Source organism: Macrobrachium nipponense, chromosome 21, assembly GCF_015104395.2.
Source record: "Macrobrachium nipponense isolate FS-2020 chromosome 21, ASM1510439v2, whole genome shotgun sequence".
Taxonomy (NCBI): Eukaryota; Metazoa; Arthropoda; class Malacostraca; order Decapoda; family Palaemonidae; genus Macrobrachium; species Macrobrachium nipponense.
In genome coordinates this window covers 8,851,227-8,868,726 of record NC_087212.1, presented here as the reverse complement: position 1 = coordinate 8,868,726, position 17,500 = coordinate 8,851,227, and the positions used below count along the sequence as shown (strand labels likewise).

Sequence of the window (17,500 nt, the reverse complement as noted above, 5' to 3'; positions counted from 1 at the left end):
ATACAGTAAGTGCCACTTTCTCTTCTTACATTCTCAGAGATTTTCTAACCTCGCTCTTCGAACTTTCACTTCTCATTCTTCCTCTATTTCATAAACATATTCTATCAACATCTGAAACAAACGAATATCCATTTGCCACTCGCCCTTTTTCCACGTCTGTCTCGACCCAAGGCTTCCTCCTGTCTTATTTAAGCTCTAATTTAATTAGCATTTCCCTGGACCCTATCCTTTTTAATTGTTCTGCCTAATTACTCGAAATAATTAAAATCCTTACGCGCCGTCATCATTTTCACTAACAGACTTTTTTGGTCGGCAGCTCTCGTTTTTATTTGGGTCTCCTGAAACCAATGTTGGAATTTTTCGCATCAGACTGTTTGGGGTCAATGTGACCTTTCGATCTCCTGGGACACTGGCAACCTTTACCGGAGACTAAATATCAGGGAATTCCTCTCGATAAAATGGAGGGTCTTTTGAAATGAAAATGTTTAAACATCTTGACGCTTATCAATAAAGGAATATGCACAAATGATTATCAACGCCTCAAAAGAGTTTCCACATGAAAGAACTTTTCATGGCGCACTCATTTTTTGGCTCTAACAGAAAATTCTCATTATTACTCAAATAAGATATTTAAATCCATTACCTCTATAAATATCCTGCAACAAGTCGGAATTGTGAAGATAAAACATAATAATCATTTCGACTCGTACCAGAACAGCCATTTTCACAAGATCAAACAAACATCCAACACCGACCCGAAGGAAAACTCTACAATACCTGCAGCGCAGAATTTCTCCGATCGCGATCTTTATATACATTTTTTCTCCCAAATTTCCCGGGAGGCGTCGGCACAATTCCTTCCAAATTCGTAACGTGAGAGCTATTCAGCTCGTGGCCTAAGGAGACGACGGGCAGCCACCCTTCTTATAGCTGGAGATTTGCCCATGACTTCATTCTCAAATACAGTTAAAAAGACCTTTATATCTGAAGCGGAGAATTTACCTTATGAGAAAATACGAGAAATTTACCTCTGGTCTTCGCATCGGCTCTCGGCTTTCCTCCCCCTACGGACCAGAGCTGAATTGGGCACCTCCTATACAGCCAGGACGGGATTGGGGTAGGAGGCTTGGAGGAAAGGGTATCCCAGCACTTCTTCTATGGCTCATATGGGGAAAAGGGCAGGATAGGGTGGGACCCAGCCCATCACCCCCAAAAAAACAACCCCACCCACCCCATCGCGAATGGGATAGACGAACAGGACGGGATAGAGGTGTTGGGGGAGGTAGTGTGGGGGTGGGAAAGGTGGATAGAGAGGGGGGGGGGGGGTTGGGGGGGGGGGTTAGGAGGTGAAGGGTATGTGACCTCATGGGCGCAGGCAGGCAGGCGGGCGGCGGGCGGGCGCGCACGGCACAGCCACAGAATAATGACTGGGAGGATCCGATCCGATACCACTTTCTCCGGGGGTGTTTCCACTAGTGAGAGACTTGAATGCTGCGTGCCTTATGTACCGGGGCTGGGAACCGAGCTACAGTATTATGGGAAGGGGAAGGGGGAGAGGAGGATAATGCTGGCTGGTGGCTTTGTGGAAGGAGGGAGGGAGGGAGGGGAGGAATGAAGAATAAGGGTGATACGCCATTCGCTCCGCCAATTACAAAAGAAAAAACAAAAGTCAGTCTTTCTCTCTCTCTCTCCCTCCCTCTCTCTTTTCCAGGGTTACCTCTTCCTCCCTTTTCGTTTTTTTATTGTTCTTTAGTCTTTGTAGAAAGTGAGTTCGGTGTCTGGGCGAAGTGTCCCGCCTTTGATTTCCGAAACACGAAAAAAAAATTAAAAAATAAAATATAAAAAAAGACTTTACCAGCCATTTGGTATCTGCTGAAAAAAACTAGTCTTGAAGCTTCGCGAAACTACTTATCCCTGACGCCCGTCTCTCATATAGAACAAAAAGACAAGCATAAGTATATATACAATGACATTCCTCCCCTTAATGTCAACAAAAAAATAAATAATAAAAAAAAAATAAAAAAAAAATAAAAAATGACACCGATAGAAAGGGACATCATTTTCAATGTAAAAAGAACAATCCTCTTGCTTAGCTCAGTCAGGGTGACAGAGATTTCCTTGTTCAGTGCGAATTAGCTACATTAGCGGAAGACGCAGAAATCAAAACGTGTCAAAGAAAAAATAAATTGCGCATAATTTATATACCTACATACATACATATATATATATATATATATATATATATATATATATATATATATATATATATATATATAGATATATATGTATATATTATAAAAAACAGACTTCCTTACCTTGTTCAGCGCGTGCAAAGGCTGCCAGCAGAAGCAGGCCGATGAGCAGGGGCCCTAGCAGGAGTGGGTGCGTTCGGCTACCACCAAGGCGAGCTTGCCTGGGGGAGCTCTTGGTCCTATGGGGAGCAGCCTGGGGGCACCGCCCCTCGCTGATGCCCCCGCCGCTCACCACACCCTTCATGAGGCCTACCACCTTAAGTTAATAACATAACCTGCAAAGAGACGGAAAATAAAATTAGTTACCAACATTGACGCATTAATAACATTTTTTTTCATTTTCATAAAACAAAAAATAAATCAGATGCTATACATGAATGTGATCTGGTATAAAATAACAATAATAATAACATAGGCTCGGCTATAAAAAAAACAACATAATATTATAATTTAAAACTGTAATAACAATCACTAAAAAGGACACACCAAGAGTACACAAACGAAACGAAACAACTGCAAAAACAAATGATATCGTAATTTAACCCATTAATAACTATAAATAAACAGCAAACCCCAAGGCCAACAACCAGAGCGAAACAACTTCTCCAGGACAACACACACACACACAACTTGGGGGAAACAAAATCCCACTATGGACAAACCCATGCAGAAAGATCAAGTAAAAGAAAAAAATCCAGGAAGTTGCTAGCATCAAAAGTTTCACTTGAGAGAGAGAGAGAGAGAGAGAGAGAGAGAGAGAGAGAGAGAGAGGCACGGACATGGTTCATCTCGGTGAGGTTTGTGTGAAAGTTATTGTAATCGTTCTGACTTTGGTTTTTCTTTCAGGCAGCCTCCCGGGGGCTTAACTACGTAACCCTCTCTACTCTCTCTCTCTCTCTCTCTCTCTCTTCACTCTCCTCAGCTACCGTCCTTACAAAATTTACCGTCGTGGCTGGAATGTGACGGGGAAGGAGAAAGAAGGAAAAGGAAGAGGGGATTATAGGCAATATAACAAACTTTCTCCGCTTTTCATTATTTCTGTACAGTACAAAGAGCGAAAATTGCCAACTAAATATAATTCTTTCGCTCAACACAATAAAACTCGACCATATTGTTCACAGATGAAATCTAGCAGGTTGATAAATGTGCTAAAAATGAAAAAGATAAAAAAGAAATTACTATGAGTCAACTTATCAAAACAATTTTGTAAAGGGCAGACAGGGTTCGAAAATATCTGCAAAAACGCTGAGGATGTTAATAAACAAGAGTGCAATCACACTGTGTTTGAGTGTCAGAGAGAGAGAGAGAGAGAGAGAGAGAGAGAGAGAGAGAGAGAGAGAGAGAGAGAGAGAGAGAGAGATTAATGAGTCAACTTAAAGCGGTGTGAAATGGAAAGTTGAATCACGTTTGTGAGTAATGAGCAAAGTTAAAAGGGATATTATAATGCACACTCCAATGTGTATAGAATCGCTAGGAACTCCTTCGCCTCTGGAGAGAGGAATCACAAATGAGTTTCCAAGAGAGAGAGAGAGAGAGAGAGAGAGAGAGAGAGAGAGAGAGAGAGAGAGATCTTCATATTCGTTACATTCACTGTCGGATAAATTATTTTTATTCACTGCAATAGTGTAATTCGTGATTTTGATATAGCTTAGTAGCTAGTAACAGCTGCTGTGTTACAGCCATTCTGATAGAGAACATCAAGCAATCGATCTCATCCCAGAATAGGACGGAAAACAACTACAATAATAATAATAATAATAATAATAATAATAATAATAATAATAATAATAATAATAATAATAATACAAGCAGGAACTAAGAATCGCTGTTTCTCTAGTCACCTTTGAAAAGAACTGCATTTTCGAGTCATTACAACCCGTTTTGCCTCCCAACCATGAAAAGCAAGACAATGACGAACGTCAATTGCCGAGAATTACGCTCCGTCGGGAGACAATGGCAACGCAGAAGACACGCTGATAATTAACAACAAAAGAAAGGAGGTATCGTAAATTCCGTGAGTAGCGGAGGCGAATTACAGCGACGTATGACACTGTAATAGGAGGGTGTAATAGGAGGGTGGGGTGTGTATAGTAGTATATTCGTAAAGTCAGGAAGCTTTTTGCAATGATTCGTTAACTGAATGGCATTGTTCTTTTAATTGGACTGCGAGCGAAATTGACTCAAATTACAATAGTAGATGAATGGCTGAATAGAAATAAATAAATGCAAAAAGACACACAAACACATACACACATTATGTTTTGGTGTGTGTGTGTGCGTATATCTCTATATACAAAGTATTTATATGCATATAATATTTATATATAATATATATGTGTATATGTGTGTGTGAGAGAGAGAGAGAGAGAGAGAGAGAGAGAGAGAGAGAGAGAGAGAGAGAGAGAGAGGGGTTCTAACATATTATTATTGCAAAATAACCGTTCACATATCTGGGCTAAAGACAAAGTAACCAAGTGCTGACAAATTAATCATCCAACGGATTAAGAAAACGAAAGAAAAAAAATAAAAGTAAAAAAAATAAAAAAATAAATAAAATAAACATTAAATTCCGAGTAATTTTCAGGGGACAGCCAAAACTACACAATACAAATAATCTAATTTAGCCTCGAATGACAACGATCAATCACGACCAACAGTGACAGTATAATTAATGACACCAAAACAAATGTCGTTGCACAATTACAGCACGGACGAATATAATGACGTCCCGTACGACTGATCGTAATTAATCGTGGTCCTGGTTAATTACATCAAGAACATCGAGTTAATTATGATGAGAGGATCGACTGAATCGGGAATTCCCGAGAGAAGGACTTTTGACCTCTTCTTGACCTGCGTAAAAGAGAGCGAGATAGGTCAAACGCAATGTAACTGGTTTGTAAACCACTATAACTACTTATGATCAGAGGGTAAGCCCCAAACACACACACACACACACACAGATAGAGAGAGAGAGAGAGAGAGAGAGAGAGAGAGAGAGAGAGAGAATGTACTCCAATAGACGACATGACAAACCCAGACTAAATTGTCACCGTTTTATTTACTTTTGTTCGAAAGCAAACAACCTCCCGCACCTTCCTACCTACCGACATCACTTCCAACTTGATTCCACAGCTATCCGGAAACGCAGAGGACCCTAAGAATTAGGTCGGCCGTTAGACAAAAGGATCCAGAACTCCACAATGGAGTTAGGAGGAAGAGCGATCCTTTACGCAAGCATCTTATTCATAGGGAGCGTCCTTCGTCAATAGCCAAAAACTGCCTCGCATTCCCTGGACGAAGTTGTAAGATGTTCGTGAGTTCACGCACCACTTACGAGGGCAAAATAAAGAGGCTAAAATACAGGTGACATCGAATCAGTCATTAGCAGCAACAGAATAAAAGGTGAAATACTGTAAATAGCCGATCATCTGCAATCATCTCTAGAAATTGTTATATACGAAATGACCTGACGTTGATGATCATTAAGATACCGATTATGCTATATAACGGATTCACATTCGTACGCAGATTCTTATTTTTATTCTTATTATTATTCAAAGGATGAACCCTGTTCATATGGAACAAGCTCGCAGACTTGAAATTCAAGCTTCCAAAGAGTAGAGAGATAAAGGGAAATTGCGTCAGAGATATTTCAGCATTACATATAAACTTATTTTACCCACTATTCGTTATATGGAAAAGCTGATACAACAGGCAATTCACGCCCTTAACTGGCCAAGATCCGAAGAAAGAAAGTAAAACTGGAAAGGAAATGATAGCCTGACGGGTGGGGGTGATGCCAAGCTGACACTGCTGAAGAGGGTGGAGGGACTCTTTCCTTAAAAGCAACATAGCAGTGACCACAACAGCACCTGTAAACGAAGTAAATAAAGCCACCAGCTAAAACGAGAGAAGATATTGAGAAAAAAGAAGAGAATCAATAAACAACTGAAACAATAGAAATTTGACCAACATGAAGCAGCCAGCTTAAGAGAGAGGCGCTATTACACACACAAACACGCACACATAATATATTATATATATAGATAATATATATATATATATATATATATATATATATATATATATATATATATATATATATAAATAAAAAGAAAAAAATTAGAAATTAAATACAAACCTGACCAAAATGAAGCAACCAGGTTAAGAGAGAGACGCTAATAAAAAAATGAAGAGAAACGACAAACTAGAAAAATAAACAAACTTGACCAAAATGACGCAACAAGGTTAAGAGAGAGACGCTAATAAAAATAAAATGAGGAGAAACAACAAACAACTGGATAAACAAACAAATTTGACCAAACACACACACACACACACAAAGCAGACGATCAGACGATCTCCCGAGTGGGCCAGGGAAGACATCGTCTCCTAACAAGTTACGGGAGCTTATCGGCGGAATGAATAACGCCATCGAACTTTTATGGCCGGAACGGGGTCCCGGCCAAACTTTCTCTCTTATTTTCTAATCCAATAACGGTGGAATGAGACAAATAGAAGTGACACTGGTGGTGGTACCCTCGGGGAGAGAGAGAGAGAGAGAGAGAGAGAGAGAGAGAGAGAGAGAGAGAGAGAGAGCTGAAATTCTCCTTAGAAAGATTACACTAGAAGACAAGAGAGATGGAAAGAGCGTACTGCACTAGTATGGCGAAGACGAGGAAAAAGGCCGAGAGAGAGAATGAGTGGAGATGAGAAGACGATGTGCGACGGAAAGAGAGAGAGAGAGAGAGAGAGAGAGAGATCCGCTCCACCAAAAGGGCCTTATATTGACTTCGACCCTGTTACACTGGAATGACTGGAACTGCCTAAGTTCACAAAAAATATAGAAAAGGAGATGAATTATCATTTTTTTTCTACTTCTCCAGACGACGAATTTTCTATACCTTTGATGACAGGGGCCTAATCTGAGTTGCAATTACTCCCGTCGCCTTTTTACTGGATCTAAGTATTAATAAATGATGCAATCAGTCCTTGCATGCGGTTGTGATCTGAAATTATTATTATCATTATTATTATTATTATTACTATTATTATTATTAATGAATGACTCAATTTCATCTGTCATCATTGCTATATAAACAACTACTTGTGACTAACTGAGACAGGCAAATTAAAAACCAACCACATAACATTAATGAAGGACTCAATTGGCCACTTCACATTAAAAGAAAAGACTCAGGTCTCACAAAAAGAAAGAAAAAAAAAAGTTTGGCAACACCAAGCAACAAAACAATCTGAAACCAGCTGCAATTACGAAAAGGAAACATCGGAACTGACCATGCGCCCGCGCGTTTATGGTTGCGCGCACGTGGGCACGCGCGTGAAACCACCTATATAGCCACCTGTGCCCTGGGAAGCCCCAGCCCTTCCTCTTAATCCTCAGGAGGCCGCTTTCAATGCGTCATTAGGATGTCGGGGCACGATCCAGCCGCCATTATTTCCTGGTGTTCCCTCCATTTTTGATGCTGCGTCATCCAAATTTAAGATGCACCCCTGGACCTTAGGGAGGTCCTCTTCACGAGGGAAGAAGGGCCAAACCGGGGAAAGAAAAGGGGGAAATGCCCCTCCTCTCCCCTTCCCATCCCACATTCCCCTTTACAGTATACCAATGCCAACCCAAATCCGAACCTGATAGCGTTTGCCTTCTTAGGCGGCTCTTTCTCAATGCTTGATATTATATATATAGTGCGGGGAGAGAGAGAGAGAGAGAGAGAGAGAGAGAGAGAGAGAGAGAGAGAATACCCACAAAAAAGGCTGCCTGTGGTGTGGTTCCATACACCTCGAGAGAGAGGTGGTGGGAGGGGGGTATCAACAATCCCTAAATAAATTATATACGTCTAGAGCTTAGATGCCCCTACCGAATATGCTGAGTGAGGGGGGGGGGGGGGGGCATGGGGGGGGGGGCTGCTTGGCCGCCTAATCGGGCTATGTGTGGCGTTCTAGGGATGGGGCGGAGAGGGGGGGGTTTAAGGGTCCCCCAACGAAAAGGCGTGAATATCTACGGAAAAAGGGACACGGGAAGGGGTGGAGAAGACAGGGAAAGGTGGCACGGAATAAGAAGCTAAGGAAACAGGAGAAAAGAGGGTCTTGACCACCTTCCCCTGCCCCCCTTTCCACCCTCACCTATGACACATCCTTGGCACCCCCACCCAGTGCCCTGAAACGTTGGCTACCACGCACAGCAGGGGGGAGGGAGCGGGAGGGGGGGGGGGAGGAGGAGCTGAAATTCCCACCGCATTTGCCTCATAAATCGCGACCAAAATAGTACTAAGGTTTATATTTCCCGTTGGAATGGCCCGTTGGAGATCTGGAATATAAATAGGCTATTAATGTTATCTCTCTCCTCTCTCCATCATCTCTCTCTCTCTCTCTCTCTCTCTCTCTCTCTCTCTCTATCACAACTAAGGATATAAATGCTAGAATGGAGGCTCTCTATTTTATTCAGTAAAATTATAAAAAATGTGGAATGGTGTCTGCAAATGTGTGTGGTGTGTATATATATATATATTAATATATATATATATATAATATATATATATATATGTGGTGTGTGGTGTGTGTGTGTGTGTGTGTGTGTGTGTGTGTTGTGTGGTGTGTGTGGGTGCTATAGATGTTTGATAACGGTTACTGAAAATAACAAATGAAGTATATAATAAAGTCATACCGAGGGGGCTGTGTGTGTGTGTGTGTGTCGGGGGGGGGGGGGGGGGGGGGGGGGGACAATTCCGAATCGCAATCAAGTGACAGTATAATGTCCCCCAAAAGAAAGGTAAAGAATAAAAAAATATGAACACTGGATCTGGAAAATGTCTGGATGGGTGACCAATATCGAATTCTCGGTCGCCATTGGCAGATAACCTACCATGACCTCTTGTGGGGCACTGGCACGAGACACAGGATGCCATAACACAAAACAAAAGACCCTATCATCTCGGGGTCTGAATAGCAATGAGTCACAATGAGACAATGAGACCTCGCCAGCCAAATGACACAATCTTCGACCCAGCCAACGTCGATCGTTAGAGGTCATCATGAAGAAACCCAATAAAGCAATTAAAAGCCCCCAGCGATGCCTGCCCCAGTTTCACCCTTGGGAGCGATCATGATGACCCAACCCCACCCAACAATAACCTCACCCACCACCCCTGCCCCCTCACCCATCTGCTTCCTGGCCCCGGCTGTAACAAAATCCTCTTCCGAAAACCAGGTGGACTTCTTCAAGGGCCATCAGTGATCGGTCATTATCATAAACTAGTTAGGAGGAGGAGGAGGAGGAGGAGGGTGGGAAGTCCAGGATGAAGCTGCACAAACTCTGGGACGAATACTGATGAAGGTAAGAGAGAGAGAGAGAGAGAGAGAGAGAGAGAGAGAGAGAGAGAGAGAGAGAGCAAATCGATTAAGAGGAAAAGGGGATGATGGAACGTAAAAAAAAAACATAAACAAATGAACAAAAAATAAAGATAAATATAAGACATGACATGAAGCTTACAAATGGTGAAATATATTTATAGAAAAAAAAAGGGAGGGGGGATAAAATGCCAAACCCATTGAAAAAAAAAAAAGCTATAAATCACCATAATCCTATTCACCACCACCACCACCATAATCCTTCTCACCATGAGGAAGACCATCACTATGAGAGAGGAGGTTTTCACCAGCCGATCGGATCTTCTCGTATTTATGCGCGAACTGATGAGAATCACTTAAAGTTCCGAGGAGGAGGAGGAGGAGGAGGTGGTGGTGGTGGAATTATCATTGACGAAATTATAACTATTTCGATGTTCAATGTTAGAATTAACCGATTCCTACCGCAGGACTCACCAGCGAGCTTCCAGAGCGCTGCTTTTGAATTACGGCGGGCCAATTCCCGTGATTTCCTGCAATGATTGGCGTATGTCCTACGGGTGACAGGGCGAAAGAACGACAAGAAGAAGAAGAAGAAGAAGAAGAAGAAGAAGAAGAAGAAGAACCCTTTTTTAATAAAAAAAAATATTTACGTATTCAGCTCAAACTTAAGAATCCATGGGCGAGAAATTCAGGCACATACAAATTGTTATTCATACCTATGCAAATAAATCATTTCATTAAGCTTTCTATATATGTAAATTCCCCAGAATAATGAGTAATACTACTGAAATTATATTTATACTTATACTAATGAAATAACTGCATGTTTTTACAAGTACGTTCACCATAATAATAAGAAAGCATTTTTCTGTAAAAATAAGCGAAGAAAACGTATCATGATGAGAAATGTCCTGCTATAGATTGATATTGCAATAGCATATCCTGCCCATCATGAATATTCGAAGACGAACAGATATGAATACTAATAGATGAAGATGACACATAACTGAGCACAGAGAGAGAGAGAGAGAGAGAGAGAGAGAGAGAGAGAGAGAGAGAGAGAGAGATTCATGGCAAGAATAATAATAATAATCCCAGAGGAATGCCTTCCAAATGCAAAGGATTCTCTGCCGGGAGATGAATAACTGATCAGATTTATGGAGGCATTTGGCACCAATTCTAAAGATAGTGAAGGACGACGATGATAATGATAATGGTGGTGATAATGATGATGATAATGATCGCAATTGAGCACTTATAAATTCACTGTTCTACAAAGCAGAGTCCCGTTCGCTACTGCTTCTGTTTCAACCGATGAAAGACATTGCTCGGAGGAACAATTACCTACGCTAGAGAGAGAGAGAGAGAGAGAGAGGAGAGAGAGAGAGAGAATGAGTGTCAACCTTATTCTTGTACCTCTTATCTATGGTTGAGATTGGGGGCGAATATCAAGAACGATTGAAATGATTGCCTGGTCTCTCTCTCTCTCTCTCTCTCTCTCTCTTTCTCTTGCATAGGTAATTATTTCTATATGCAATCCCGCTGTTTAGTAAAATGACCTCTATTTATCTTATAATTTGGTTCGTTTTATAACCTACAATTATAAATTTATTTATACATTACCCGCATGCCTAACTTATCGTATTTAGAGGTGTACAACACAAGCAACAACTTCCAGAGAAATCTCAGAGAGAGAGAGAGAGAGAGAGAGAGAGAGAGAGAGATAATTGATCCTTCGTAGCAGACAAAATTCCATGATTTACGAGCCAAGACATGAATGAGAGAATGGGTCTCTCCGTAAGTCTTGTAACCTGAGAGAGAGAGAGAGAGAGAGAGAGAGAGAGAGAGAGAGAGAGAGAGAGAGAGAGAGCGCATCTGAAATCCTCTTTAGGTGAAAAAAAAAAGACATTAGAAAATACATGAAATGGTACGGGAGCAGACTTCTTGTTTAATCTCACAAGGCGATGAAGAAGGCAGACAGAGAAGGCATGCAGGAGGAAGAGGAGAAGGAGGAGGAGGAAAAATAGAAAGGAGAGGAAAGGGAACAGAATATATACATACATATACATAGATAATATATATATATATATATATTATATATATATATATATATATATATATATATATATATATATAGATATATATAAGGATGAGACAAAACAGATAGGTGAGGTGAGGAAAGGAAAACAAATCCTATATAACTGGAGGAGGAGGAGGAGGAGGAGGAAAAATAGACTGACGAGGAAAGGAAGGAGATCTTTTACGAATAACAAGCGACAAACTAAAACTAAAATTAAGACTAACTGAATTTAGAAGATGGGGAAAAACAGAAGAAGAAGAAGAAGAAGGAATGAACAAAACAAACGCCGAGGCCAAAACATTTAACGCTCGGCGAAGTAGGAAGACGAAGAAGAGTAAAGGTGGAAACGAGATCTCATGCAAATAACAGGCGACAAGAGCGATAACATCAATAAAATTCAATTCTCTGTACGACGAACCTCACACGCATTGCCGCTTTTACATCACGAAGACACACCAGAATTGGATCAAGCGTGTGTGCGTGTGTGTATGTGTGTGTGTGTGTGAGAGAGAGAGAGAGAGAGAGAGTACGAGAGAGAGAGGAGAGAGAGAGAGAGAGAGCCTTGGATCATCCATTCCGCTAGTGAGAAAGACGGAAAATTTATTAAGAAGGGTTATATTTTTAGGAAAAATAATGATCCAAATATACAAATATATATATATATATATATATATATATTATATATATATATATAATATATATATATATGGTGTGTGTGTGTGTGTGTGTGTATATATATATATCATTTATATATTTGCATATACATATACTACTCATAGTTTACGAATATCTTGCAAGATTTCGGCTTCTGGCAAGCTATATACAAACTTAAAAGACAATTACGGTAGATTCTAAGCATCGGATTTATTTTTATCATTTTTAGTGTTTCGGTTCATAATAATAAATAAACTGCTAAAAATTAAATGTGAAATGATTTACTAACTCAAATTTCGACCACTCCGTAAACTTTAAAATCTAAAACAAAAAAAAAAAAAAAAAAAAAAAAAAAAAAAAAAAAAAAAAAAAAAAAACTTTCTTACGGGAATATTCATATCAGAAATATACTCAAAGGTTAGCTGTTAGGAATCCTACGACGCAGCCTGTGTATCAAGCAGATAAATACAAGACATATCGATAGAGACGAATAGAGAGCCGAGGGCAATAAGAGCAATACCAGTTCCTCATATTTTTCGTAACTTCCAACCGATCTTTCTCAGTGTCGGAAACTTCCAATCACAACGCCTTTGGGGATAGGAACCCTTTTAGACCGAACGCCTAGGAGAGAGAGAGAGAGATAGACCGACGCTAGAGAGAGAGAGAGAGAGAGAGAGAGAGAGAAAGATTTTTCAGCTAAAGACAGAGGAGAGATAGAGAGAGATGAGAGAGAGAGGAGCGATTTAGAGAGACACAGAGAGAGAGAGGAGAGTAGAGAGAGAGAGGAATACTTTGCGATATCTCTTTATTTTGCCACATTTTCTACAGACCCATGAATCAGAACAAAAAGCCCCAGCTAGAATCCTGACACTCCCCCAAAAACCCACAAACCTTCTAATCCTCCATCCCCCTCCCCCTTCTACACCCAACCCCTTCCCCTCTTCTTCCTCCAACGCCCGTCTGGCCCAAGAAACGCAAGCCTTCCCCCCCCCCCACCCGACCCCCCCCCCCCGCCCAACTCCCACCCCAGAGCCCTTTTGCAATTTTGCCACTTCAGTTGGCGAACTAATATTGTGCCCCGAAGAAAGAAGGAAAGAAGGAAGGAAGAAGAAGAAGAAGAGGAGAGGAGAGAAGGAGAGAGAGAGGCCACGCGATCCAAACAACCTCCCAGTGGGATGTTATGGCCACAGCCACCCAGAGCCGCCTGAAGATTTTCGGAAGTGTTGAGAATTTTCACCCAAGTTACCCTGAATATTTTAGTTATATATCAGTACACTGGATAATACAGTAAATTAGTTCAGGCTTTTAAATTTGGTTCAGATTCAGAGATTCGGCGATAATTCCGTCCTATTTAGTTGGAAAGATATATTTCAACCTATTTTAATTTATTAAAAGAGAAATCAGTACTCCGCCTAAGCATCATAGAATGTAAGGATTATAAAAGGATTGTAAGCTTAATCCTGCGTATTTCATCTAAGCTCCACAGAGTAAGGCATCTACACCACAGGGAATATTTTATCGAATCAGTGAGAGAAATATTATCCTTTCAAATTAATTAAAATTGTGCAGTATATTATCTCAGCCATGTGGAATAAATAGTTCATCTCTTCAACATGAGTTCAGAATACAAACACATTCTGAACAATAAATAAAAAAAATACGTAATATGCAGGTATTTTACACTAAACAGATAACTAATATGTATGATATCAAATTCTCAAGTCCTCTGGGGTTCAATTCACCACATAAATCACCATGGGCCAGTCATGTATAGTAGACTTAAGCCAAAGTACACTGGAGGGGGAAAAAAAATCTACAGTCTGACACCTACGAAAATACAAAAGCTTTTTTTTTTTTTTTTTTTTTTTTTTTTTTTTTTTTTTTTTTTTTTTTTTTTTGGGTGAATGGCAGACCCATTTTTTTCAAAAGTGTAAAAGTACCATCTTTCTTAACGTTCGCCTGTAAATGCTGTCTATATGTTTAGGGTGTGCATGTGTATTGGTAAAAGGTTACACCAACGAAAGGCCTATCTAACCAGAATGAAGCTTAATTAATCGAGTTCTACAAAAATGGGACTCACAAAAGCGACGATCACCGGCGCAAACGACCAACATTACCAACGTTAACATAACGAACTTCACAATACATTTCCCCACAATGAACTTCAAAAGACAAAAAATAACCCCATTATGGTCGAAATGACTTTTTGATGCGCTAACACAGGTCCTCCTAACTCATTCCAATTGGGCGTCTTCCCTTTCGTCGCGTCACTCCTTCGTCAATGGCGAGTTTTCCGAGGTCTCCCTCTCGCTTTAACCTCCGCAAAATATATCAAAAGGTCCCACCAAAAGCGACCCGAGATGACATTCACTGGGATAACTTTTTCAATTGGGGTCTTAACGTCGTAAGCACCAGGAAACATAATGAAAGTCAGCCTCCTACATGAATAGAGGAGGCCAGAGAGAGAGAGAGAGAGAGAGAGAGAGAGAGAGAGAGAGAGAGAGAGAGAGAGACTCTAATGTAATGGAGCTATTCAGGTGCTCCTTTCAAGTCCCGCAAACGGGATTAACGTTTGCTTTCCGTGTTCAAAAAGGGAAGAACCGCTTTGATGCCAAAGCACAAATTCTCATGCATAAAAGGGCATCTCTCTCTCTCTCTCTACCTAGGGAAAGCACACGGGCACTCAACCATGGCCATCGAGATTCTGTGCCCATTACTCCCTACCCCCACCAACCAACCCACCACCCATCTGTCTTAACCTCCCCCCTACCCACCTCACCCATAAGCAGCCCAACATATTTCTTACGTCGGTATCTTTATCCTTCGGCCACCAATTCAAAGTCGGATCATGAATTTCGTGACAATATATCACTGAATGATCATGTTTTGGCTGCACTTTAGTCCTGCTGCTTTAGAGAGAGAGAGAGGAGAGAGAGAGAGAGAGAGAGAGAGAGAGAGATTTTTGATGCAAGGCCATACCTGGAATCGTATTTCTGATATGTTTCTATAGGAGCCTAGAGAGAGAGAGAGAGAGAGAGAGAGAGAGAGAGAGAGAGAGAGGGGGGGGGGGGGGGGAGTTAACCTTTACAGTAACAAGGGAATTAGAGGGCGATCAACCCACAGGAACCACAAAAACTTTCCAGAGAGCATCTGCGTCAGTAGCAGCGGTTTCCCTCCAAAGGGCAAGCAACCTGGGGGCCTTGATATCTTGACTAATGGTTCCTACGTCCTGAATGGACTTTTGGGAGGCTTCCAGTCCGCGCCGGGATGATAAGAACGAAGCAGCCTCCCCTGCTCCTACCCTTACTCACCCACTCCCCCTGCCCCTCCCCCTAAAACCCTGACGCCATCTCCATTCCATACAGACCCCCTCTCCCCGATCAGCGTAGGACCCCACGAGAAAGGAATGACATCCCTGACCCACTACCCGGAAATACCCACAATCCCCCACCGAATGTTTCCTCTTCCCCCCTACCCCTAACCCCTACCCTTCAACCCAGGCACCATTCCCGTACCGGCACCCCCTCTCCCATTCCCGAAAAGCGTAGGACCCGACGAAATAGGAATTCCCAACAAATAGCCCCCTAGCCTTAAACACGGCCCCACCACAAGCATTCCCCTCCGAAAACCAAAGGACAACACCCACAGCACCCTTTTTAAACCCAGACACCACCTCCTTAACCGATCGGGCACCAACACCACCCCTGCCCCACCCAGAAAACTGAAGGACCCCACGAAAAAGGAATTCCGAACAAAACAGGACCCCCCCCCCCCCACCCCCCCCCCCCCCACCCCCCCACCCTCCCGGCTGCCCTTCCGCCACCTACAATCAATCATGAGTGATCCGGCGGGTCTCATTTTAATCGCAGCCTACCCAAGGATTGATAATGGATGAGACGACGGAACGGACAAGTCACCACAACCCTTTTGCGGGATGATGACTTCACGGGGCGGCCTAAACAGGGCGGGGGGGGGGACGTGGGACACCTCCTGCACCAGTGCTGGACTTTAAAAAAACGTATATATATAATTTTTCAAATAAAGTAAAATCTAAAAAATTGTAGCATAAAAATCATGTCCATAGCTGGAATGAAAAAAAACTCCCCCCAGCCCCAGCCCCCAGCAGCCCCCACCCCCCCACACACAAAAAAACTCATCTTCATGAAGTAAAATAGAAATTCTTTCATTAAAGAAAAACTAACAAATAATCATCCACTGCTTGAATGAAACACCTCCCCAAAAAATAATTTTAATGAAGTTAAGTAATGAAACTTATAAAAGGAATAAATAATTCATCAAGATTGCTCAAAAAAACTACAGTTTAGAAAACAAAAACCCATTATATATATTTTTTTTTAATAAAGAAATAGAAGCAAAAACTTACACTCAACGTCATGAAGACGAACTTTGCAAATTCATGGAAGAACCAACTTTGCACAAAATTTAACAAACCATAGTAACTGGAAGGAAAATATAAAAAAGGAGTCAAAACAACCGAAATACCAAAGAAAGACGTAACAAACGAACATAAAAAAATGAAAAAATTGCGTGAAAACTAACACCACCCCAATACATCACAAGAAAGGTTTCTAGCAGAGGGAAATAATCCTATGATGAAAGTCACACCCAGACACAACAACCCAAAACTAAACTGTGCCATATTGGAAACGCCTTATAAATGCCTGTATATGCATGCGTAAGGGTGCTGAACGCCCATGTACAATATATATATATATATATATATATATATATATATATATATATATATATATATATATATATATATATATATAGGACTGGGAGTATTAACATATTTTATCTACTAAATCGTTTCCTGCAAAAGACGGATGGTCCCAGTGAAAAAATATTATTTGTACCTGCAACTACTGAAGACCCTATGTGTATATATATATATATAAATATAAAACAGAAAGAGAGGTCACTCCCATACAACCTGAAAGAGGTCACGACCCCGAAGGGGAGCTTAGAATCAAAAGGGTCTTCCATCATTGTTCGCAATATGCTAATCAAGGCTAAGCGTTGGCTAAGCCATAATTCATGCTCTGACAGTTGCTTATCCGAGCGTGCGTGTTCATCGGTGCTACTATCGTGTTTCGTTATTATTTATTTTTATAAAGGGATT

The 17,500-nt window shown here is 41.2% G+C and overlaps 1 protein-coding gene across 1 annotated transcript in view; it reads right to left on the bottom strand.

The window, feature by feature from the left end:
- Positions 1–17,500, bottom strand: part of LOC135197759 (ephrin type-B receptor 2-like) — a gene marked incomplete in the record, with an annotated part of 698,018 nt that overhangs the window by 480,770 nt on the left and 199,748 nt on the right. Inside the window, 1 exon segment of the mRNA XM_064224842.1 lies at positions 2,316–2,527. Coding sequence (XP_064080912.1) covers positions 2,316–2,496 — 181 coding nt within the window.